We start from the raw sequence: 26,239 nt of genomic DNA on the forward strand, positions 1-26,239 counted from the left end.
TAAGATGAACAAAGATTAAGTTGTGGGTTAGGGGTTTTCAGATAAGTATCATAGTATTTCAGGTAAGATTAGAAAGAAAAACATTAAAATAAAAAAGTAGCTTATAGTAGTAGCTTATTCAAGCCAGCATTCTATATTAGAGAGACACTAAAGGCTCATTTTGTTCACAGAGTTAGCAATTTGTCCACCATGACATTATGGGTCGACCTTTGTACTTATCCTCAAAATAGCAATAGTTACATTTTTTTTTGAGTGCTTACGATACACCAGCCTCAGTTTAAAGCCCTTTTAATCATCAGAATAAACCAATGAGGTAGGTATTATTTTACTGCTGAGGAAACTAAGGCTCAGAGAAGTTAAGTAACTTTTTACGGTCACACACTAAACAAACAGTATTCGCCAGCTACAGATAACAGTAAGGATTCAGCCCAGGCAGACGGACTCAAACCTATACAGTCCCAGACTTTTTCAGATGTATGTGTAGGTATGAATCAAGAGGAAATGTCTACATAAAAAGGGTTTTTGTATTTTATTTTTCATAGAGATTATCTTCAGATACCAATGAAAATAAAGTGAAGTCAAATGAAGAACCACTCCTCAGAAAGAGTTCTCGCCGATTTGTCATCTTTCCAATCCAGTACCCCGATATTTGGAAAATGTATAAGCAGGCCCAGGCATCCTTCTGGACAGCAGAAGAGGTATGTGGCAACATTGTCATCAGCATTGGTGTCCTGTAGTACAGTGTTCACTTCTTGGGTTACAGGATATTAAAAAATGTTAGCTTATAAGATACATTGAATAAGATCAGTTGTAGAAGATATGCTTTGGAATTATTGAGACTAAAACATTGTTCTCCAGTGTTTTAAGCTATTTTCTATAAGCAAATTTTCTGCTGCAAAAATGGCATCTCATTCTGCTAGATTTTTACTTCCAATATATTTTAGAACATTTTCTATTTTTAAATAGACTTTTAGTTTGCTGTGGCCAAATAAGACTAGTCTTTACTTATGGTTAGCAGAATAAATAAATTGCAACTGTAGTAAAAACAAAAACGAAAGAGTGAAAGCTTAAGGGACCTGTTTCCAACTGAGAGACTTATCTGATTATACAAAAGGAGCCATCACCTGAAGACTTTGTCCCGGATGCACTCACTCCGGAGGGCTGAATTCCTAGTGCTTCTCCCAGTCTGATCTTGCCCTCAGTCACATCAAACCTGACACAGCTGCCCTAACACATCAGACGTAGAAGACTTCCTGTTAGTTCCACCTAGGAAATGAGTTGAACACAGCAAATTGGAAAACACCTGCTGATTTGGTCAGGAGAGTTGTAATGCAGATGGTTGCTCTGTAGCTAACTCAATAGACAAATAGTTACTATCTTCATCTTTAAATGTGATACCTGCATAGCAGTGTTGCTCTGTGTATTTCTGTATATGTATCTGTATAGATAGATATATCTATTTGGATCCATCTATTTTTCAAGAAATTTATTCTATACATGTAAACAAATGCTGTTAAGACCAGCCCAGGCAACTTGGGGAGACCTCATCTCTACAATAAATAAAAAAATTAGCTGGGCATGGTAGCCTGTGCCTGTTCCGGCTACTTGGAAGGCTGAGGTGGAGGGATCGCCGGAGCCCAGCAGGTCGATGCTGGAGTGGCCGTGAGTGTGCCATACAGACTGTGCGACAGAGTGAGACTCCGACTTGAAAACAAAACAAAACAAAACAAAACAAAAACAGAGAATGCTGGCTGCTCTGGGGTCAGGCTGCCAAACAGATCCTCTGCTACTACTTACTAGCCGTGAAACTGGGAAAGTGGTTCAACATCTCTGTGTGTCCTCATCAGCAAATTAGGATAATGGCACTTAGCTATTTGGATTGTCATGAGGATTAATGAGATGTTTAGAATGGTACTTGGCACTTAGCACTAAATGAATGCAAACAATTATTTTATGCAAAGAATGGGGGAAGATTTAACTTAGAGATCAGAAGGTACCAATGTTTGAAACTTCTATTACACTAATTTTACCCACTTACCCATCCTTCTTATGTTGTTATATTGTCTGCATTTTTATTATATTGTGATTGACATATAGAACAAAAAACCAAACCACACCAAAACAAACCCCTAGTATTTTTATACTGAGTCATAACGCTTGGCACACCTGACTGTCTCTAACTGTCTGTGGTTTTTAGATACGGTTCAGAGAACACAGGGAGTACACAGGTGGCTTTTTCATCCATCATGTGAAAAAGATATTTGTGATTCTTGGGTTTCATGATGTTTATTTGTAAATTACTTGCATCTTTTAGCAAGTGGATGCATGTTCTACTATGACTGAGAAACATTAATTTTTAACAGCAAAGATATACAGGTTGGCAAATATTTTATAGGTAGTTTATAGGAAGATTCAAATACATATTTGGATGGGAAGTCAAACACATTTTTAGCTCCACGAATTTTTTCATTTATACAAATTATGTATGTTATGATTTAATTAACTTTAGATTTCATTGTTTTGTCAGTGGTTGAGCTTAATTCTTAAATATGGCTGATCAACAGCCATATTTATCTTCTAATTCAAAAGATAAAAGGTCTGGGGTTTGGGAATTTTTTTTCTTAAGCCACTCAGGCAATTCTTTCTTTCTTTGTTTCTTTTTTTTTTGAGTTGGAGTCTCACTCTGTCACTCGCCCAGGCTAGAGTACAGTGGCACACTCACGGCCACTGTAGCCTCGACCTGTTGGGCTTAGGTGATCCTTCCACCTCAGCCTTTCAAGTAGCTGGAACTACAGGCACATGCCACAACGCCTGGCTAATTTTTTGACTTATAGTAGAGATGAGGTCTTGCCAAGTTGCCCAGGCTAGTCTTGAACCCGTGGTCTCAGGCCATCCTCTCACCTCAGCCTCCCAAGGTGCTGGGATTGTAGGTGTGAGCCACCATACCCGGCCTGGCAATTCTGATAATCAGTTTGGAATCAGTATTTAGATGGTGAAATTGAGAATTTGCTCAAATGTGATAAGATGGGCAGGAGGGTTTACCTTTCTGAAAGGAAATATGACCAATATAGTATAAATAAAATTTATAAGACCTTTGAAACTGTATGTTCAAAGGGATAATAACTTTCATTTTTTTTTTGAGTTGGAGTCTCACTCTGTCGCCCAGACTGGAGTGCAGTGGCCGCTCCCAGCCACCACAGCCTTGACTTGCTGGGCTCCGGTGATCCTTCTACCTCAGTCTTCCAAGTAGCTGGAACCACAGGCCTGCGCTACCATGCCCGGCTAATTTTTTGATTTATTGTAGAGATACGGTCTCACCAAGTTGCCCAGGTGGGTCTCGAACCCATGGGCTCAGGCAATCCACTCACCTCAGGGGATAATAATTTTAATATTTAAAAGAAAGCATATTATAATGTTAAAGATAATATCAGGAGTATAATACATAAGAGCCAATAAGATGTCCTACAGTTAAGCCTGAGTTGAGCTCTTAATAGAACAGGACTTGACTTTTATCTGCATATTTTAAAAGATGAAGACAAGTATTTCTCCCTCCTTGCCCATTGTATCGCCAGTGCTTAGCACAGTGTCTGGCATGTAGTAAGTGCTCAGGAAACACTTAAAAAATAAATTAATGGAAAAAAGGATTTTAAAAAAGACACAAATGATTTAATGAATGGAACATTAGTCCTTTTTTTGAAAGATCAGAGATTGGGTCTATGTTAGAATAAATAAAAGAAGGGCAAAAGACAGAGAATAATTACATATTTTAAATGCTTATGAAGTTATTGTAAAACATACTTAAAAGATTTTTCTAAGACAAAATGATATCTACAAGTGCTATGGACTAAATGTTTATGTCCCCAAAATTCCAATGTCAAAGCCCTAATCTCCAAGGCGGTGGTGTGGACCTTGGGAACTGATTAGGTCATGAGGTTGGATCCTTTGTGAGTGAGATTAGTGCTCAGGGTTTTTGTTTGTTTGTTTGTTTTTTCTCAGTCAGGGTCTCACTCAGTCACCCAGGCTGGAGTGCAATGCGGTCACGACTCACCACAGCCTCAATCTCCCAGGCTCAGGTGATTTTTCCACCTCAGCCTCCTGAGTAGCTGGGACTACAGTGGTATACCACCATGCCCACCTAATTTTTTGATGTTTTATATAGATGAGGTCTTGCTATGTTGCCCTGGCTGGTCCCGAACTCCTGAGCTCAAGTGATCCTCCCACCTTTGGCTTACCAAAGTGCTGGGATTAGAGGCGTGAGCCACTGTGCCCGGCCTGGATTAGTGCCCTTTTAAGAAGAGACATGAGAGAGATGATTTATTTCTCTCTGTGTTATCTGAGCATACATCAAGAAGGTGGCCATCTATAAACTAGGAAGAGGGCCTTCACCAAGAACTCAACCATACTGGCATCTTTATCTTGGGCTTCCTGCCTCTAGAACTGCAAAAAATAAATGTTTAAGCCGCCCAATCTATGGTAATTTGTTATAGCAACCAGAGCTAAGACAACAAGGTGCATTTAAAGACATTTTTAAATTGTATATTTCACCATATTTTAGAGTGTATCTGTCTTCATTCCAAGGACTAGTTCTAATGAACATTGAAAATATTTCCATTCCCGGTAGAAGCCATACCTATAAATTGATTTAATAACCACATTGTTACCTGCCTGATTTTACTTCTGGATATAAAAGTAAATTACCTGGAAGTAAAGTATCAGTTGCAGATGGTTAACATGTATATAATTATTTGTCTAACACCATAGTAAATATTGTACAAAATGTTAAAGCAATTACTGTTGAGGGTCATTAGTTTATTTCAGACTAGTTTTTACTCCCTCTTCTTACCTTGTACCCCATCTTTCACTTGCTCCAGGCCACAAGATTATGGTAGTTTTCATATTTTTAGAGTACATCCTGGTCAGCTTCTCAATTAGCTAGAAAATCTAATGTCTTCATAATTTTTTAAAAATAAATTTTATTGTGCATATTTAAGGTATACAACATGATGTTATATGGTAAAATGGCTACTATAGTGTAACAAATTAACATATCCATAATTTCACAGTTACTTGTTTTTCCTTTCTGTGGCAAGGACAGCTATAATCTCATTTAGCAAAAATCCTAAATATAATACATTATTATTAACATAACGTTTTTGTTTTATTTCCTTGTAAAGATAACATTTTTCCTTTTCCAGTTTACTAGTAATAGGATGTCCCTACATAACTTTGGAGTGGAAGTTAATTTCCCAAACATTTTAAGAAAAATTTAAGTCCAAATTAAAATATTTGAAAATCTTTTCATTTCAGGTCGACTTATCAAAGGATCTCCCTCACTGGAACAAGCTTAAATCAGAGGAGAAGTATTTTATATCTCACATTTTGGCCTTTTTTGCAGCCAGTGATGGAATTGTAAATGAAAACTTGGTAAGATTTTTGTTTGGTTTTACTTTTGTCACCCTTCAGCAGTTAAATGATGATAATATCAGTAAGACCATTAGATTGAGCCTGAGAAAAGATGTCTAAGAAATGAACTAGATGAAGCTTAGCTTTTGAAATGTTTTTCTGATGAAGTGTCAGAGAAAAGGATATTGACCAGCAAAATATCATGAAGTAAAGTAGTTTTATGAATCAAAACTACTTAACAATGTGTTAACGTGAATTTGATTTTTGCCCTCATTTAGTAATTAATTAATTAATTAATTAATTTTTATTTATTTTGTGTCATAGTTTCACTCTGTCACATGCTGGAATGCAGTGACACAATCATGGGTCACCACAGCCTTGACCTCGGCTCAGGCGATCCTTCCACCTCAGCCTTCCTAGTAGCTGGAACTATAGGCACGTCACCATGCCCAGCTAATTTTTGATTTTTTTTTTTTGCAGAGACAGGGTCTCATTATATTGACTAGGCTTTTCCCTAACTTCTGTGCTCAAGTGATCCTCTTGCCTCGGCCTTCCAAAGTGCTGGGGTTATAGGCATTAGCCACCACACCCAGCCACTAATCTTAATTAGAGAACCTGCACCTTGATAACCTTCCAGAGCTCTGTAATAGAACATTGGGTATGGCTCCCCATTTAAACACCTTATTATGCTTGATCAGAAGGCATGATTTCTTGTTTAAAAGAACAAAAAGATACAAACTTTCTTCATGAACTGGAAGAGGCTTCTGTAGATCTATCAACTGTTGGGAAAAAATGAATTGAGGTCAATTCTGCCAAGCAATTTTATTATTTTTGGTTGACGTTCTAAAATTCATTTGACTCCATAGGAAATATCTCCACATAACAGATCAATTCATTTAATTGCTTAAGAATATATTATGCAACTAATTTACTATGGAGTAAATTAGATGGATAAATAATACTACTTAAGATACTGTGTAAAATAATCCATAAGGTCTTTCTGACGTGTTTATTGCATGACAGGCAGTTTTTAAGTGATAATCCTGATGTCCAGATTCTGATGTGTAGTGTGTATGATGGGAGCTCGCAGAACTGAATATATCTGTTTTCCTTATTTTCTTAGGTGGAGCGCTTTAGTCAGGAGGTACAGGTTCCAGAGGCTCGTTGTTTCTATGGCTTTCAGATTCTCATTGAGAATGTTCATTCAGAGATGTACAGCTTGCTAATAGACACTTACATCAGAGATCCCAAGAAAAGGTATTCCTGCTGGGATTTTATTTACAAAGGTTTATCTTATTGCTTAGTTGTGTTAAGAGCAGAATTTATCCTAAAACTAAATGTTAGAGAAAAATTATTCAAATATGAAAACTTTGAGTATAATAGTTCCTATTGCTTAATAATTTGTTAGGTTAAAAAAACTTCTATAAACCAGTTAATCTTTATATATTGTATCTTTAAAAACTGTTCTTTAGAGTATTCTGTTTTAGCTGGGCTCGGTGGCTCAGCCTGTAATCCCAGTACTTTGGGAGGCCGAGGTGAGTGGATTGCCTGAGCCCGTGGGTTCGAGATCAGCCCGGGCAACTTGGTGAAACCTCATCTCTACAATAAAACAAAAATTAGCCAGGCGTGGTAGCGCTTGCCTGTAGTTCTAGCTACTTGGAAAGCTAAGGTGGAAAGATCGCTGGAGCCCAGCAGGTTGATGCTGGAGTGGCCATGAGTGTGCCACTGCACTCCAGCCTGGGTGACAGATTGAGACTTCAACTCAAAAAAAAAGAATATTCTGTTTTGAAATTAAATATTCAGTCTATGGCCATACTACCCTGAATGCACCCAATTTCGTCTGATCTTGGAAGCTAAGCAGGGTCAGGCCTGGTTACTATTTGAATGAAAGAAATTGGATATTTGAATGTGGTTGATTTTGTATCAGACCAGACCCAAACCTTTAATTTGAGTAACTGTGTAAGTACTTTTATTTCTATGTTTTGTAGACATGCAAGAACATAGAAAAACTACAGATATGGTAGTATACCATAGTGTTACAATTATTATCTCTAATTAAACTATTAAAATTTAGTCCAATTAAGAAAAACAAATGAATAACTTTGCCATTAATTATTTTGTTTTTACAGGGAGTTTTTATTTAATGCAATTGAAACAATGCCATATGTTAAGAAAAAAGCAGATTGGGCCTTGCGATGGACAGCAGATAGAAAGTCGACTTTTGGTATGTAGCTGTAATTTATATGTGACCAAATTTGCCTCAGAGGGTATGACACTATTTTATGTGGTGTGGCTATGGGGTACTAATCAAAGTTACAGCATGGGAAAGGAGTATAAATGTTTCAATATGCACTTTTGCCAAAATCATTATTCCTATAATTAATTTGAAACTAGTGTTAAAATAAAACTGTCAACTATTCTATTTAATAAGTTTAAAGTTGAAAAATTAAGATATCAGTGCATATCATACAGGTAAATAAGAGTCAGTCACAGAGAATCTAGCAAGAGTGTTATAGCAATACACAGTTTGTACTTTTTTAAATTTTTTTTTGAGAAAGCAGGATTTATTGAGAGGACAGAAAGGCTCCCACTATGGGAGGGGACCTGAAGGGGTTGCCCAGTTTGTACTTTTTAAAAAGAAGTTTATTTTAGGGACTTAAAGCAAGTCAAATCTTAACATTTTTCAGGGAACAAATATATATTTTCTGAAATACCAAAGATTAGTGAAGCCAACCAAGACAAGAAAAAATTTGTAATAGCAGGCTTATTTTCACAGATAAGTTAAATACAAACATCCTTCTGAATGTGTTGAGATCCTATAACAGTTTTTCAAGAAAATTATTAACATTGCGTCTTATACATAGTAGTTACTTAATAAATATTTGTTACATTTAATTAAAATATTCATATATTTTATTTGAACAGCTCTAAGTATCCATCTCATTCTTACCTATTTTATAGTTGGTGGTCTTTACTTTCTGGTTTTATTTGTTATGTGAGGGAGTAGGTCTCAACATTTTGGGACTCTGGCCCTTTGAACTCTTAAATTCCTCTGGACTCCAAAGTGCTTTTATTTGTGTGGTTATATCTATTGATATTTCCATATTAGAAATTAACTCTGAGGGAATTTGAAATTATTTGTTAGTACATTCTAAGAAATAATCAACTCATTACATTTTAACCCAAATAACTTACATTACATTTTAACACAAATAACATTTTTATTAAAAATATATTTTAAAAAACATATATTAAAAATATATTTTTAAGCTGGGTGCAGTGGTTCACGCCTATAATCCCAGCACTTTGGGAGGCCGAAGTGAGAGGATTGCCTGAGCCCATGGGTTTGAGACAAGCCTGGACAACTTAGCAAGACCTCGGCTCCACAATAAATAAAAAAATTCGCTGGGTGTGTGGCTCGTGCCTGTAGTTCCAGCTAGTTAGAAGGCTAAGGCGAAGGATTGCCTGAGCCCAGCAGGTTGAGGCTATGGTGACCGTGAGTGTGCCACTGCACTCCAGCCTGGGTGACAAAGCGAGACTCCTATTCAAAAAAAAAAAACAACAAAAAACTATATATATTTTTAAAAATTAGAAGAATAGCATGCGTTTACATTTTTGCAAGTCTCTTTAACATTTGACTTAATAGAAGACAGCTCTGGATTATCATATCTGCTTTTGCATTCTGTTTGTTGTAGTTTGTTGCTTTGGTCAAAGTATGTGAGGAAAATCCAACCTCATTTAAATATGTAATTAGAAAAGGGAGAAGTATTTTACTTGAATTTTCAGATTATTGTAGATATGTCATGTAGCCTCTAGAAAATACCACTGTACAATATGAATGATAGTTTAAAAAGATAAATAGTGCCTTAATGTTATTATGAAAATAGTTTGTGTGTGTGTATGTGTGTGTGTGAGTCAGAATCTTACTCTGTTGCTCTGGCTGGAGTGCAGTGGCATGATCATGGCTCACCACACACCTTGACCTTCTGGCCTTAGGCAATCCTTGCACTTCAGCCTCCTGAGTAGCTGGGACTACAAGTACACCACCATGCCAAGTTAATTATTTTTATTTTAATTTTTTTGTAGAGATGAGGTCTTGCTATGTTGTCCAGGCTGGTCTTGAACTCCTGGGCTTAAACAATCCTCCCATCACAGCCTCGCAAAGTACTGGGATTACAGACATGTACCATCACACCTGGCCATGAAAATAGTTTTGATCTCACAGATCTCCTGGGTCTATGGAACTCCCAAGGACTCCTGGACCACACCTGAGAACCATATACTATATCAGGGACAAAACAGAAATGTTTGCATTGCGTTTAGTCCATTTCAAGAAAAGCAGTGGTTCTTAATGTGCATGAGAGTATTCTGGAGAATTTGTATAAAAACCCTGTAGAATCCCGGTTCTCACCAAAGAGTGATTTAGCAGGCCCAAGGGGGACTGTGGAATCTGCATTTTATACCTAGCTGATTGCCTCACAAGGGGTTTGAGAAGCACACTTCGGGAAACACTGACTTTAGGAAAAAACAAGGAGAGAAAGGAAATAGCAAGAAAATGCACTGAAAATGTTAGTATGGATAGATACTGATGGAAAATGATGAACAGGCTCACAGAAAGCATGCGTTTCAGGAATCACCTAAGAAAGACAACCTAGAAACAGAAAACAAAAGGGTGGCAGCACCACATAAGCACATCAGGGACTCCAGTTAGATTCTCTATATTGCTTAATCTCAAGGCAAACCCCATTGAGCGTTCTAATTCAAGGGCTCAGAGCAACGAACATGTTCTAAAATAGTGGAGGTGCAGTAGAATGGGTGGAGTGTGGAATTAGATGGGAAAGGGAAAGAGTGAAGGGCACGGTGGTGGCTTTCCTTTTTGGGAGCCCACTCCCAAAAGACATGGAAAATATTGCCTAAATATTTTCTAAATAAGGTTAAAAGATATAGAAATATTGTCTTGCTTTGCCACACACTGCTACTTTCCTTAAGCAGCTGAAGGAGTGCTGTTTTATGACCTAATTGTGCCACCTGCACCATTAGTAGCTACAGGTTAACAAAAGCAGTTCTTTTATGTGGCTTGGGGTTTTGCCTAATAAATAACATTTTTGGTGACCCGGGTGACTTTTGCACTGGGTAAGACCCAGGATAGCAACTGCTCTTTCTTTACATTCTCACTCCTATAATCCTTAATTTTTAGCTGAAGAGAACCCAAGCAGATTCCTTAAAAAATAATAGTTTGTTTTAAACCGAGATTCAATTTCTGCAGAGCTAAAAATTCCTAATTACACATCTACAAAGTTTTCTAAAAATTGAGACACTGTTTAGTTTAAAAAATATCTTTAAAGAATTTTAGGCCTAGGCAAGAGGATTGCCTAAGCTCAGGGGTTCGAGACTAGCCTGGACAACTTGGTGAGACCTTGCCTCTACAATAAATCAAAAAATTATCTAGCCGGGCTCGGTGGCTCAGCCTGTAATCCCACGCCTTTGGGAGGCTGAGGTGAGTGGATTGCCTGAGCCTGCGGGTTCGAGACCCACCTGGGCAGGTGAGACCTCATCTCTACAATAAATCCAAAAATCAGCCGGGCGTGGTAGCGCATGCTTGTAATTCCGGCTACTCAGAAGGCCGCCTGGAAGGATCACTGGAGCCCGGCAGGTCGAGGCTGCAGTGGCCGGGAGCGGCCACTGCACTCCAGTCTGGGCGACCAAGTGAGACTCCAACTCAAAAAAAAAAAAAGAAAAAAAAATAATTAGCTGAGTGTGATAGCACACGCCTGTAGTTCCTGCTACTTGGAAGACTGAGGCAGAAGAATTGTTGGAGCTCAGCAGCTCGAGGCTGTTGTGGTGGCTGTGAACGTGCCATTACACTACAGTCTAGGATAGGCAACACAGTGAGACTCCGACTCAAAAAAAAAAAAGAATTTTAAAACAAATATATAGATGTAAAACTTAATATATGTAATGAAATTACATTTCAAGCTTCAAAAAAAGCACGGTTATACAGTCTTAGTACATTGTATGATTGAAATGAGCTCTTTCTTAAAAATATATGCAATTTTCCCCTTTCTAAAGTGAGTCATAGGTCCTTTACATTCATTAGAATTTTTAGAAGAAATGTTCTGGAAGTCTCCTTTTATTTTACATATGTTCTAAAAAGTTTGTAATGATCCTTTAATCCTCTCCAAAAAGTAATAGCCTTCTATAACTTTGTTATAATTTTCATTCTTTATTATTAATATAAATGCATAGAATGGTTAAAATAACAACTTTCCACTGGGCACAGTGGTTCATGCCTGTAATTCCAGTTATTCAGGAGGCTGAAGTAGGAGAATCACTTGAGGCCAGGAGTTCAAGATCTGCCTGGTAGCATAGTAAGACCCTGTCTCTAAAAAAATAAAAAAATTATCCAAGCATAGTGGCATGCACCCATAGTCCCAGCTATTCTAGAGGCTGAGGCAGGATAATCACTTGTGCCCAGGAGTTTGAGGTTACGGTGAGCTATGATTACACCACTGTACTCCAACCTGGAGGGCAATCAGACCTGTCTCTAAAAGAAATAAAAATAGGCCGTGCTTGGTGATTCAGTGGCTCAGCCTATAATCCCAGCACTTTGGGAGGCTGAGGCAAGTGGATTGCCTGAGCCCGCGGGCTCAAGACCAGCTCGGTCAACTTGGTAAGACCTCGGCTCTACAATAAATAAAAAAGTTAGCCAGGTGTGTTAGTGTGTGCCTGTGTTTTTGGCTACTTGGAAGGCTGAGGTAGAAGGGTCACCGGAGTCCAGTGGGTTGATGCTGGGGTGGCTGTGAGCATGCCACTGTACTTGAGCCTAGGTGACAGAGTGAGACTCCAACTAAAAAAAAAAAGAAAGAAAAATAAAAATGTTTCTTTTATTCACAATGTTTGTGTTTAACTATCATCTACTTTCCTTACAGATAATTGTCCATATGATATTACCTTAATGTCAATTAAAAGTATATCAATTGTAACTACCAGTCATCTTATTAATAGTAAGAAAAAATATAGTAAAACATGTTAAACTAATGACAAGTATCTATCTTAAGCATAGTGATTATTATTATTATATTTTAATGTTTAGCATATTCCACACTAAAGATTCTTCTCTTTCATAATTTCTTCTATACAATAGGTATTTAACAAGTATTTTGTTAATATGTATTTCTTTTATTTCCAGAGTAACTTTTAAAATTGTGTCTATAAAAATAAAATAGAAGTTTTTCTCCCGAGGCGAGAAGATTGCCTGACTCAGGGGTTTGAGACCAGCCTGGGCAACTTGGTGAGACCTCATTTCTATGATAAATAAAAAAATAAGCTAGGTGTGGTAGTGCGCTCCTATAGTTCCAGCTACTTGGAAAGCTGAGGCAGAAGGATTGCGTGAGCTCAGCAGGTCAAGGCTGTGGTGGCTGTGAGTGTGCTACTGTACTCCAGCCTGGGTGACAGGGTGAGACTCCCACTCAAAAAAAACCCAGAAGTTTTTCTCATGTTTTAGGCTATTAATAGGCAATTTGGATTACCAAATATTTGATATAATGATCGATCTGATTTGGTTTGTTTAATATAATCATGGAAAAGAACAAGGACAAACGAAAGCATTATTTAGAGACAGGCAAAAATATTTAAAATTAGTCATCTTTCTTTTTTAAATTTAAATATTATATTTGTTCTGGAAATTATAAATATTTGTTCAGTTCCTGCATCAATGTTTTGCAATTTCTACAGAATAGCTTTTAATGTTTTTTGCCATCTAGTACTTACATAATTTCCATTTCTTCAGTTCAGGATATATTTATTAATTGACTTCTATGTGTTTGGTCCTGCAACAAGTCCTGAGATGTAAACCATGATGCCATCTATGAAAAAAGTCTGTAGGTCACTCAAGCTGCCTTTATTTCACATTCTTTTTTTTTTTTTGACTTGGAGTCTCACTTTGTCACCCAGGCTGGAGTGCAGTGGCACACTCACAGGGCCACCCCAGCGTCGACCTGCTGTGCTCTGGCCATCCTTCCACCTCAGCCTTCCAAGTAGCCAGAACTACAGGCACATGCTACCATGCCCGGCTCATTTTTGATTTATTGTAGAGACGAGGTCTCAACAAGTTTCCTGGGCTGGCTTCAAACCTGCAGGTTCAGGTGATCCAGTTTTCTCGGCCTCCCAAAGTGCTGGGATTACAGGCTGAGCCACCAAGCCCGACCTGTTTTACATTCTTGTAGACCAAACCTTTTCCCCTAGACAGACACACATAAATACTTCTCTCAAACATATGCAATGTGGTGACATGGGGGCATATGAATGACCTTTTGAGTTAGACCTGTCATCATCCCCTCAGGGTAGTGTTACAGGTATGATGCCACTATAGACATTTCAGGAGATAGTCTTCTACAAAGTCCTTGTCTAATAGTGAGTAAACCTTTGAAACTGACCCTTATATGTTTAGCAGAAGACAGGATTTTTGCTTATGTGATGGGACGTTTTATCTAATAGATATATTTATTATCCTCATTGGGTTTATCTATATATTTTTTTAAATTGCAGATTCATGGCAATGTTTTTTGAAACATTTATAGCTAGTCTGTAAGATACTATAGGTTTCTAAAAGTATAAGCCTCAGTAACCTCCCCTCCTCCAGAGGAAGACCTTTGTCATAAAGTCAGCCTTATACCCTCCACTCTAACACACACATGTATATACACATATTGCATGCATAAGCATGTTTCTGTACTCACAGGCTTGTTTGGTGCACAGTAAGTCACCTCTTTTTGAGTTTGGAAAGCCATCCTTTGTCCACACACCAAGACCTATAGAAGTCCATTGTCTGACACAGGATTTTAAGTAGACATACCTTTCTCCCGTAGTAGATGGAGGTGGCAAATTTTCTCCTCTTAAGACCCTTGGTCATGGCACTAACTTGCATATTTTGTTTCTAGGCAAAATAATTGTGGTATTTATTTAAAAACAAAACAAAACGATATAGACTTGCAAATGTCTGCAGTATGTGGTATTAGAAATATTATGTCTCCCAGGGGAAAGAGTGGTGGCCTTTGCTGCTGTGGAAGGAATTTTCTTCTCGGGATCTTTTGCTGCTATATTCTGGCTAAAGAAGAGAGGTCTTATGCCTGGGCTCACTTTTTCCAATGAACTCATCAGCAGAGATGAAGTAAGGAATGAAATGTTTTTCTACTGGTGTTTATATTCATATTTGATGTTCATTTTTTTCTCCTGGAAAATGCTTGTGGTGGCACAAGTATCCTGGTAATTAGAAGAAAATAGTCACTTCTTGGTTTTTAAGATGTTGCATTTTCCTCCTGTGTCTCTAACCACTCTTCCTCAGTCTCCTCTGCTCATCTCCCAATATCAGTGTCCTCTAGATTCCTGCCTTGGCCTCACTCCTTCACTTGTATGACCTCCTGGGTGATCCTATTTATTCTCATGGTATCAGCTACCATCTAAATGCTCATAACGCCTCAAACTTCACCTTTGTCCCATATATACTCTACTGAGCTCCAAACCTATATATTCTAGTGCACGTTAGATGTTTTATCCTGGAAGGTTCCCCAAGTATCTCAAAGCTATTATTTAAAAAATCGAACTCATCATCTTTCTCCCCAAACAACTTCTTCCTTCTGATTTTCCTATTTCATTGAGCACTACCCTTCTATTCAATCATCCCATTTATAATCTAGGAATCATTTTAGATTCATTTCTTCCTTTCTGTTTAGATTTCTTCCTTTTTTTTTTCAGTCATATCCAACCAATAACTAAATCTTGTCTTCCTCTGTTTTTTGATACCCTTTCCAACTTTCCTACAACTTTTTCTTTCACATTTTTTTGACTTACAACCACATTTGCTGTCGATTGCATTTCACTTTTTTTTTTGATCAACTTCTCACAAGAGGCAACTAAAAAGTTCTCTGACCCCATTAGGTGAGATTGACCACTCTTTCCTTTAAGTATCTCTTTGAAACCTGAACCTATTCCTGTCTGAGAGTCCATAACATGTATTGCATTTCTTATCTTTCTCCTCTGCTAGACCCTAAGCTCTTTAGCACAGACACTTTGTCTTACTTCTCTTTCTGTTTTTAGTGTTTGGCCCATTATGGCCATTCAACTCACATTTATTGACTACACTAATCCTTAATTTCTCTGAAATTTGGTTTCTTCAACATAAAACTTAACAGGATTTTGTTAGTATGCAATGAAACAATATATGTGAAAGTATTTTTTTTTTTTTTTTTTGAGTTAGAGTCTCACTCTGTCGCCCAGACTGGAGTGCAGTGGCTGCTCCCGGCCACCGCAGCCTCAACCTGCTGGGCTCCGGCGATCCTTCCGCCTCAGCCTTCCAAGTAGCCGGAATTACAGGCATGTTACTACCACACCCGGCTGATTTTTTGATTTATTGTAGAGATGAGGTCTCGCTGCCCAGGCCTTCCGAGTAGCCGGAATAACAGGCGTGCGCAACCACGCCCGGCTGATTTTTTGATTTATCGTAAAGATGAGGTCTCGCCGCCCAGGTGGGTCTTGAACCCGCGGGCTCAGGCAATCCACTCACCTCAGCCTCCCAAAGGCGCGGGATTACAGGCTGAGCCACCGAGCCCGGCTGAAAGTACTTTTTAAGTGCCATAAAATCCTTTATATGATTACTTTTTTACTGTCTCATGTCTTAAAATTTTTAATAACTTCTATTAGAGATGCCATATATAGTTATTATAAAGAATTAAGAGAATAAAAATTACTCAGTCTTAGCATAGCGACAACCACATTTACTATTTGTATTTGTTTCTAGACCTTTTTCTACATTTAAATCTATTTAGATATATAAACATATTTTTACCATTCATATTTTTATGAGGTGAGATGCTCTTTTTTCCACTTGAAAAAATATTGTGATCACTTTTCTATGACATTAAGCATTTCTTAAAGCAGTAGTTTTATATATATATAATATTCTAATGAATGAATGTATCATTTATTTGGCTATTCCATAATTAGCAATTTAGATTGTTTCCTGGATTTTTATTTGTTTAGCTATAATGTAAAATGAATATCTTTGTATATAAACTTCATCCCAACTTTATATTATTTTCCTAAGCTTAATCATAAACAGTAAAATTACTAAGTTGTACTTATTTGCAGTTTTCTTTCCAAAAATTTTATAACATTTTTTAGTTCTCTCTTAGCAATGTATGAACATATTTTTACCATATTCTCACCAGAATTTGGATTAATTTGCTTAGTATTTGACAAATGTGATGGGGTGATTGGTATCTCATTATTGGCTTTATTTGTATTTGCTTAATTACTACTTTGATTGAACTTTTAAAAATAAGTATTAGTCATTTTTTCTGTAGTTACCTATTTTTGTCTTTTGTCTACTTCTGTTTCAATATTCACATTTTCCTTATTTAACTATAAGTGCTCCTTATATATAAAGTGCATATAAAAAGAGCACATAAGTGCTCTTTTTATATGTAAAGCAGTTATAAAGAGCATTTATATATAAATATATATAAAGAGTACACACACACACACACACACACACACACACACACGTTTTAGCTACACTGATTAGTAACATGCTCTTAGTATTTTAAGGTTATTTGCGCAGTAGTCTACAATCCTTAAATGAGGTAGTAATGCTTGCCCTGCTCATTAGCATATTCCCAATGTAGTGTGACTCATTGGGCTCTTTCAACAAGTACTTTTTTATTGAATTTGTTATATTTATTACTTGAATATACGAGAGAGGAACTCCCCAAAAAACGGAATTCTCTTTTGGAGAATGAGCCCCTTGTAGTGCACTTGGAATTTCTTCCTCCAGATCGAATGGTCAACCAAAGTTTTTATCTGAATGTTTTGAGAAGGTTGTGTCACTATTTGCAGAAGAAAAGAACAAGTGTGGCAAACATTTGACTGGTTCTTCCACCATGACAACACACCTGCTCACACTGCAATCTGTGTTCAGAAGTTTTTTTTACCAAAAATGGCATGACCCGCTGTGCCCCAACCACCCTATACCCAATCTCACCCTGAGCAGCTTTTTTTTGTTTCCCTGAATGAAAAAGCCCTCAAAGGGAAATAGTTTGCTGATGTGGAAGAGGTGCAACAAAAAAACTGGCAGAAACACTAAAAGGCATAAAAATTGACAAGTTCAAAAACTGTTTTAAGCAGTGGAAAAAGTGTCTCGATGGGTGTATTGCATCAAACAGAGAGTATTTTGAAGGTGACTGAAGTTTAAACATGTAAGAATAAATACACAATTTTAAAATAAATTCTAGCCGGGCTCGGTGGCTCAGTCTGTAATTACGCGCCTTTGGGAGGCTGAGGTGAGTGAATTGCCTGTGCCCGCGGGTTCGAGACCCGCCTGGGCAGCGAGACCTCATCTCTACAATAAATCAAAAAATCAGCCGGGCATGGTAGCGCACGCCTGTAATTCCGGCTGCTCGGAAGGCTGAGGCGGAAGGATCGCCGGAGCCCAGCAGGTCGAGGCTGCGGTGGCCGGGAGCGGCCACTGCACTCCAGTCTGGGTGACAGAGTGAGATGCCAACTCAAAAAAAAAATAATAATAAATAAATAAATTCTGTTTTGGGGGTTCCCCTTCATAATATAAAATATGAATTTTGTTATATTTACTGAAAATAATTTCCCATTTTGTCCTTTGCTTATTAATTTTGTTATTTTAACATGCAATACTTTAATAAATTTTTTGTGGTCTATTTCCAGAGATAAGCTAAAATATTCACACATGTTTTCTTCTTAGCTTTTCAACATTTGATTTTCTAATGCAATAGGAATTTGTTTGGTATAAGTCCCTAATTTAGTATAAATATAGTATAAAATAAGTTAGAATTTAACTTAATTTTTTTCAAACTCTCTTGGTAAGTTTTTTCTTTTTTTTGAGTTGGAGTCTCTTCTTTTTTTTGAGTTGGAGTTTCACTCGGTTGCCCAGACTGGAGTGCAGTGGCTGCTCCCGGCCACCGCAGCCTCGTCTGCTGGGCTCCAGCAATCCTTCCACCTCAGCCTTCCAAGTAGCCGGAATTACACGCATGCACTACCATGCCCGGCTGATTTTTTGATTTATTGTAGAGATGAGGTCTCGCTGCCCAGACGGGTCTCGAACCCGCGGGCTCAGGCAATCCACTCACGTCAGCCTCCCAAAGACACGGGATTACAGGCTGAGCCACCGAGCCCGGCTAAGTTTTTTCACTTCTCTCTGTTATTCATTCTTTCTTTATTGACTTTTGTGGTCTTCTTTATTATATACTAAGTTTTCATTATACTAAGGTCTGTTTCATGGCTATTTTTCCTGCCTTATTGACCTGTCAGATCTCATGCCATAACAAACTATTTTAATTATTATAATTTTATATGTTTTAAGGGTAGGATACATCTCAAAACTTACCTTTTGAAAGTGTCCTTACAAGATTCCTCCATTTATTTTTCCAGATTAATTTTTTAATTGAAAATAATCCCATTGGGATTTTATTTGGAATTGCTTTATACTTCAAAATTAATGTTTTTAATGTATCGATTTGACAATTAATGAGTCTCTATCTTAGGTTTACTTGTCTTTGTAATAGGTAGCTAACTGTCAGTTCTAATTAACACTTTATTTAACATTTTTTCAGCCTTGGTGTCAGTCTAACTATTAATTTTGTTCCATTTTTCTTCATCTGACTGCTCTCTTTTTATTTTGAACTTTAAAAATTTTTTTTCTGTTCTTTTGATTTTCAACTTTATACTATCTAGTCCATATTTTGGAATCCTGATATAGGTTGAATCTCCTTGGTTTGTTCTTTAGTTACTTAAGATTCTATAATATTTATTGTATTTCCATAGCCATTGTGTTCTCAGAGGTATTTCACAAGTTTATTTTCTTTTCTGGTTGACTTATCTGCAGTGTCATCTCTGCTATATACAGCTTCAGATGGTATTCGTTATTCTTCAGCTTCCATTTTCATTGTGCTGAATTCATTTTTGTCTTGAGCCATTCCTATTTAATGTGTTTTTGAAATCTCTGAATTTCAGCTGGTCTTTAAATACTACTTATTTTTCAATCATTCCTTCATTTTTTTGAAATTTAAAAATTAATGAATTTTCATTGCAGCCCCTTCTGCTTTATTTTTCTTTCCAAAACGCTTTTAGTTGCAGATTTTGTTTGCTTATAAATTAACTGTTCTTTAATGTCGATGAACTAAGATTTGGTGGCATTAAAAATTTTTCATTGTAGTTTATTGTGTTGGCATTTAATGAGATTTGAAGGAAAGACATTTGTGGCCCTATTAATCCCTCTTCTGTTTCCGTGTGTTTCATGTTACATTCCTAGAACCTACTTTGTGTGAGGTGTGACACATCATTGTGTGCAAATAGCTGGTTAAAAGTTCTTTGACAATGGCATTTCTCTTCTGTTTTAGGGACTTCATTGTGACTTTGCTTGCCTGATATTTCAGTACTTAGTAAATAAGCCTTCAGAAGAAAGAGTCAGGGAAATTATTGTTGATGCTGTTAAAATTGAGCAGGTAAGCAGGTATAGTTAGCATATCTCTCTTTCTTTGATGTTTGTACTATTATATTAGGCTGACTCACATGAAATTGTCATTTTGGAGGTCAGTATAAATATCAGCAATTTTATACGGTCCATCTAACATTACCAGTACATGCGATGTTACAATTATTATGTCAGTTTATAATTTGGCTTATAAATTAGTCTTCATTATAAGTTTTATATATACTAAAATCTGTTTAAGGGCTATTTTTCTGTCTCATTAATCTGTCAAATGAACTATTTTAATGATAATAAACTATGTAATAATAGTGTAATAAACTATTTTAATTATTGCAACTTTATCTTTTCAGCAACTAGAGGGCAGTGATGGTTTCTTGTTTCGTATTTTCTGTTTTTTTTTTTGAGTTGGAGTCTCACTCTGTCACCCAGACTGGAGTGCAGTGGTACGCTCCCAGCCACCGCAGTCTCAACCTGCTGGGCTCTGGCGATCCTTCCTCCTCAGCCTTCCAAGTAGCCGGAACTACAGGCACATGATACCACGCCCGGCTAGTTTTTGATTTATTGTAGAGACAGGTCTTGCCAAGTTGCCTGGGCGGGTCTTGAACCCGCAGGCTCAGGCAATCCACTCGCCTCGGCCTCCCAAAGTGCTGGGATTACAGGCTGAGCCACTGAACCCGGCCTGTTTTGTATTTTCAATAACCTGGCAGGGAACCTAGCTTGAAGCATACAACAAATGTTTATAGAATGAATAAATAAATTAGTGAATAGTAAAACTTGATTTATAGCATGTAAAGATTTCTTACTGGAAAGAGCTAGGTGCTCCAGTTAGGATTTATCATTCTAAACAACTAGTTTAAAAATAAATTAATTGTTTTAACTGTTACTTTTTAACACTGTATAGTTTAACAGGCATAGTTATCACACTGTGATGGGAAAATGGCATAAAATGCTTTTTTGATAACCAATCATTTTGAGAACTAAATCCAAGTGGTTAATACGTTTTTATTTTTCCTCTATGACACTTTCCCACTGTTTTCCCATATGGTTGGAGTTCAGATCCACTTCTATTTTTTCTCATATTCTTTGTTAATTGAATTTTCTTTGCTTCTCAACTCCCTTCCATAGTCATGTTCTCGTGACAATTATCTTTGAGTCTTTTTCTAGATGTTTTAGAACAAATCATCTCCTTTTTCCTATTGAGAAAGCATATATGAAACTGAGTCTTATAGGTGCTGCTTAAAAAAAACTAGTCAGTTGGTAGTATCCATTTATTTTGGCTCTTTGAGAATGTGAAATAATGTGCATAGTAATACCCTAGACATTTTTAAACAAATAGACATCATTTGCCATGTTGAAAAAAATATATCCTAGTATACTTTTTTGAACAAAAATCATGCCTAGAAAGTTAATAAAACCAAAACACTTGTTCTATTTGGAAAATACATATTTATTGTGCTGTTTGTACTTGATTCTCTTTTTGTTTACCTTCCAGGAGTTTTTAACAGAAGCTTTGCCAGTTGGCCTCATTGGAATGAATTGTGTTTTGATGAAACAGTACATTGAGTTTGTAGCTGACAGATTACTTGCGGAACTTGGATTCTCCAAGGTAAGGTGTTTAAAAATGTGCTACTACTAGTTAAAATATTATAGTCAAGTAAGGCCCCTAAGATATATTATACTGAAAGCATTTCTAATATACTGTTCTACTTTTAAAATGTCCATGACAGAGATTTGTTTTGCATGAACAAGTTGGTTTTATAAAAGTCTTTGAAACTTAAAATGAAATTTATAACAGAAGTAGGAGGTTAGTAAATATTAGAACTAAAAGCACAATAAATTACTTTGTAATAATTGTAGGTATATATTTAATAAGATTATTGTCAAGTAATTAGATTTAATATGTGTGCATCATTTACCCTCATATAAATTCCCATGTGTCTGTATTGTAATTTGGAGGTTAATTTTTTTTTTTGAGTTAAGAAAGGTAGATTTATTAAAGAGAAGATACATTGTGAAGGGCACAATGGACAGGACAGCAGCAAGAGTGTCTGCTGTCTGCTGCCGAGGTTAATATTTTTAAATAGGGAATAGTTATTAGGAAGACATTAACTGTCATTATTGGACTCTTTGACCAGAGTTCAAAGTTATTTTTGCCATTTTGTATATCAGAGATATTGTACCTGAATTTCATAAAGAGGTGTGTGGTTTTCACATGACTTAAGAGATGGAATCTGCAGCTATACTGCCTGGGTTTGAATCCTAGTTCTACCACTTTCCAGCTGTGTGACCTTTGACAAACTATTCAACTTCTGTCTCAGTTTTCCCATCTATGAATTTGAGACAATAATAATATTTATCACAAAGGTTTGTTGAAGGTTTGATATACTTAAAACAGTATAAAACACATAATCAATGCATACCAAGTGTCCACTTTGTACTCAATATAAGTGGAACATTCACAAAAATTCACAATGTACTGTATCATGATTAGAAAGTACAGGTTTTGATTTCCTAACATAGAAATGTAAGTTTAAATTGTTTTTAATGAGAAGCCATATAAAATTCATGTTATTGGGCTAGTTATTACCTCTCTTACCAATGTATTTATATTCTGGTAGCCACAGAAGTACTTAATGAAAGAGGCAGGTGGGGAAAAGGTTTTTTTGGTAAAATAAATAATTTATATTTTATTTAGTTGCAAGATCCTATGTTTACTGATAATTAATAAATCAAGTTTATAATTGTATTAGTAAAATCCCTTAAGCTTATAAACTATGTGTGTTAAAAGAAATTGTATTTGTTCATCATAACTTTTACTAATATGTGTATTGTAGAAAAATTAATTTGCTTATTTAAGCCTGAAAGAAAATTCACTGTTCTTTAATCCACTACCATATCCATATATCCACAAATTCATGTTCTCCTGCTTATTGGAAAACTGTTGGGTCTAGCTTTTCTTCTGGGAATTTTCTAACTGTAGGTATATAAAACATGTCTCCTCCAGCAGAAGAAATTCTAAACACAATGTAAAACTTTCTTTTTTGACAGATCTTCAAAATATCTGAATAAATTTTAAAAAGCAGAAATTATTCAAGCCTCTTGGATTTTAATGCAATAAAATTAGAAATTAACAAAAAACACCAAACAGCTACATCTACTTAGAAATGAAAAATATGTCATTTAAAATGAGACTAAAAATGAAAATATAGATTAATTGAAAATATAGAGTATTTTATATAATTATTAAGTACAATAAGATTACTATATATCAAAATGTATAGGATGCAACCAGAGAGATCTTCAAAGGAAAATGTATATATATGCATGTATATATAATCTATTTTAGAACATTTTTATCACCCCCAAAAGAAACTGTCCCAATTAGCAGTCAGTCACTGTCTGTTCTCCCCTCATCCTCCTCACCTCTGTCCTAGGCAACCACTAATCTAATTTTGTCTCTCTAGATTTGCCTGTTTGATATATTGCATTTTATATAAATGAAATCATATAATACATGGCCTTCTGTGGTTCTTTTCTTTCCTTAATGTTTTCATGATTCATTAATGTTGTAGCATGTTAATGCTTTATTCCTTTTTTATGGCCAAATAGCATTCCATTTTGTGGATATACTAAATTTTAATGTATTAATTCTTCAGTTGGTGGACATTCGGATTGGTTCCACTTTTTACCTTTTATGAGTAAGGCTGCTAGGAACATTCATGTACAAGCTTGGTGTGGACATATATTTTCATTTCTCCCGAGTATATACCTAGTAGTAAAACTGCTGGGTCATATGATAACTCCATGTTTAATCATTAGAAGAACTGCCAGACTGCTTTCCAAGCAGCTGTACAGTTTAATATTCCCACCAGTGCATGAGGGTTCCAGTTTCTCCACATCTTCAACAACTTGTTTTGTTTTTTATTTTTTATAATATAGGCATCCTAATGGGTGTGAAGTGGTATCTCACTGTGATCTTGATTTGCATGTTCCTAATGGATAATGGTGTTGAGCATCTTTTCATGAGATTATTGGCCTTTTGTATACCTTTTTTGAAGAAATGTCTATTCAGATATTCTGCCCATTTTAAAAATTGGGTTACAGCTGGGCTCGGTGGCTCAGCCTGTTAATCCCAGCACTTTGGGAGGCCGAGGTGAGTGGATTGCCTGAGCTCGTAAGTTTGAGACCAACCCAGGCACCTTGGTGAGACTTCATCTCTACAATAAATAAAAAATTAGCCAGGCGTGGTAGCGCGCACCTATAGTTCTGGCTACTTGGAAGGCTTAGGCGGAAAGATCACCAGAGCCCAGCAGGTCAACGCTGGGGTGACCATGAGTGTGCCACTGCACTCCAGTCTGGGCGACAGAATGAGACTCCAACTCAAAAATAAAAATAAAAATAAAAATTGGGTTACTAGAATACATTCTTCTCTGTGGTATTCATGTTTCCTGCTGGGATACTCCTAAATTCAGAAATCCTCTTTCATTGCCCCTTGTGAATCACTAAAACATCCAATGGTTTCCATCAAACTGTATCTCCAAGTCTGCTTCTTGAATTCTGAAGCAGTAAAAAAGCTTCTTGTCAGCATATGTCCCACTTTTTGTTTGAACACATCTAGTTAGTCTGGATAACATTTATTCTGTCTTCCCTGGTCATGGTCCCTTAGTGTGAATTTGTTGATTATCTATTCTCTCATGAACTAAGAAATGTATTTAGAGTGGCGTAGGTTGTTGCCAATTTAACATTTTGTGGTATCATGTATATGTGACTATCTGATAGTAATACTTAGGAAAATGCCCATAGTTTCCATGGTGTACTGGCTGGCTCAAGCTGTGAGAACATTTTCATTTGACTAATATTCAATATACTATTTCCTGAAGTAATCTATTTTTCTTTCTATTTCTTAGAATACCAGAGGTGCTAGTATAGTTTCTTAAGGGATGAGTAGTTGATCTTAGTCATCTTAAAATTTCTCAGGCTTGAGTGCTGACTCGGTCAGCCTGGAGTATCTGCAGGATCTTGGGGGAATGATGTGATCCTATAGGTGACTAGACAGGTGTTGGGAAACTTGAGCTCTGTTTTTGTCATCTTTGTCCTTCTTGTGGAAGGTAATTTGACTTCCTCAGAATGTCTAATAGCATTTTTTTTTCTTTGCAGGTTTTTCAGGCAGAAAATCCCTTTGATTTTATGGAAAACATTTCTTTAGAAGGAAAAACAAATTTCTTTGAGAAACGAGTTTCAGAGTATCAGCGTTTTGCAGTTATGACAGAAACCACAGATAATGTCTTTACCTTGGATGCAGATTTTTAAAAACCTTCTCTTTTTGAAAGCCCTAAAACCTGTCATTTTTCTCTGCTTTTTTTTTTTTACACTTGAAGTACATTCTTTAAGATAATGAGTGTTTGCTCAAAAGGAAATCCAAAACCAAATTCCAATTCATTTCGATTTATATAATTTTCCTGTTTAACAACAATAATGTAACCTAAATGCTTTTGTTTTGTCACTGGAATGTAAGATGGCATTGTGTAGTGGTTAAGAGCATGGAGTATGATGTCAGGTTTAAGTTGAATGTTCTGCCCTCACACCTTTGTGTGACCCTTGGCAAGTCAGTTGATCTCCGAAAACCTCAGTGTTCTTTAAAATGGGAGTAATAATAGATACTAAATTCATAGAGTGGTTATGAGGGTTAAGATGCAAAAAATAAGTACTTAGGCAATACTACTACTATTAGCACCACTACTAGTTATTGTTATTATTATGTATAGTGTTAATTGCAGTGATGTTCTGATAAAATGCACTAATCTTCTCAAAGTAATTGTGATTCTAAGTGTTAGGCTACAGAACTAGATTTTTGTATTTTTAATGTTTGGGAAAGAGTATAAGGATTTCCTTAAAAAGATCATAATTCTCTTTAACATGAGAGGAACTTTTTTGAATTCCTTGGTATGTGGTAAAGAAAGTTTAGTTCTTAGTTGCTTTGAGAAAGATAAATATGGAATGGAATCCAGGAAGTTATCATGGTAGTTGGCCTTGTAAATAAAATGATTTGTCTTCTTTAGAAATTGAAAACTGTAATTATTGCTAGATTTAGTCATGAAATGTTTAGAGCCAGGATGAATTGGCTAGAATAGCATTTTCCAAAGATTATTCTAAGAGTTCTTAGCCCCTCCAATATTCTGTGAGTGAACAAAGAGATTCTATAGTCAGATGAGTGTGGGAAATGCTGTACAGTTCATTCTTCTTTAGAAAGTACAGTCAGTACATCCAAAACTGAGAAATTCTGCAATATCTAAACTATCTCACCTTGCATATTCCAGCTTA

The 26,239-nt window shown here is 36.4% G+C and overlaps 1 protein-coding gene across 1 annotated transcript; it reads left to right on the forward strand.

Annotated features, from left to right (window-relative positions):
• The first annotated feature begins 533 nt into the window (after positions 1 to 533).
• RRM2B (ribonucleotide reductase regulatory TP53 inducible subunit M2B) lies at positions 534 to 25,980 on the forward strand. Its single transcript, XM_008062677.2, has 8 exons — positions 534 to 698; positions 5,308 to 5,424; positions 6,527 to 6,660; positions 7,533 to 7,627; positions 14,439 to 14,572; positions 19,827 to 19,931; positions 21,411 to 21,524; positions 25,076 to 25,980. The coding sequence occupies exons 1-8, from the start codon at positions 657 to 659 to the stop codon at positions 25,226 to 25,228; spliced, it is 894 nt and encodes a 297-aa protein (XP_008060868.1). The 5' UTR covers positions 534 to 656; the 3' UTR covers positions 25,229 to 25,980.
• Positions 25,981 to 26,239: the final 259 nt, after the last annotated feature.

Source organism: Carlito syrichta, unplaced genomic scaffold, assembly GCF_000164805.1.
Source record: "Carlito syrichta isolate Samal-C Ts95f unplaced genomic scaffold, Tarsius_syrichta-2.0.1 Scaffold96982, whole genome shotgun sequence".
NCBI classification, from domain to species: domain Eukaryota; kingdom Metazoa; phylum Chordata; class Mammalia; order Primates; family Tarsiidae; genus Carlito; species Carlito syrichta.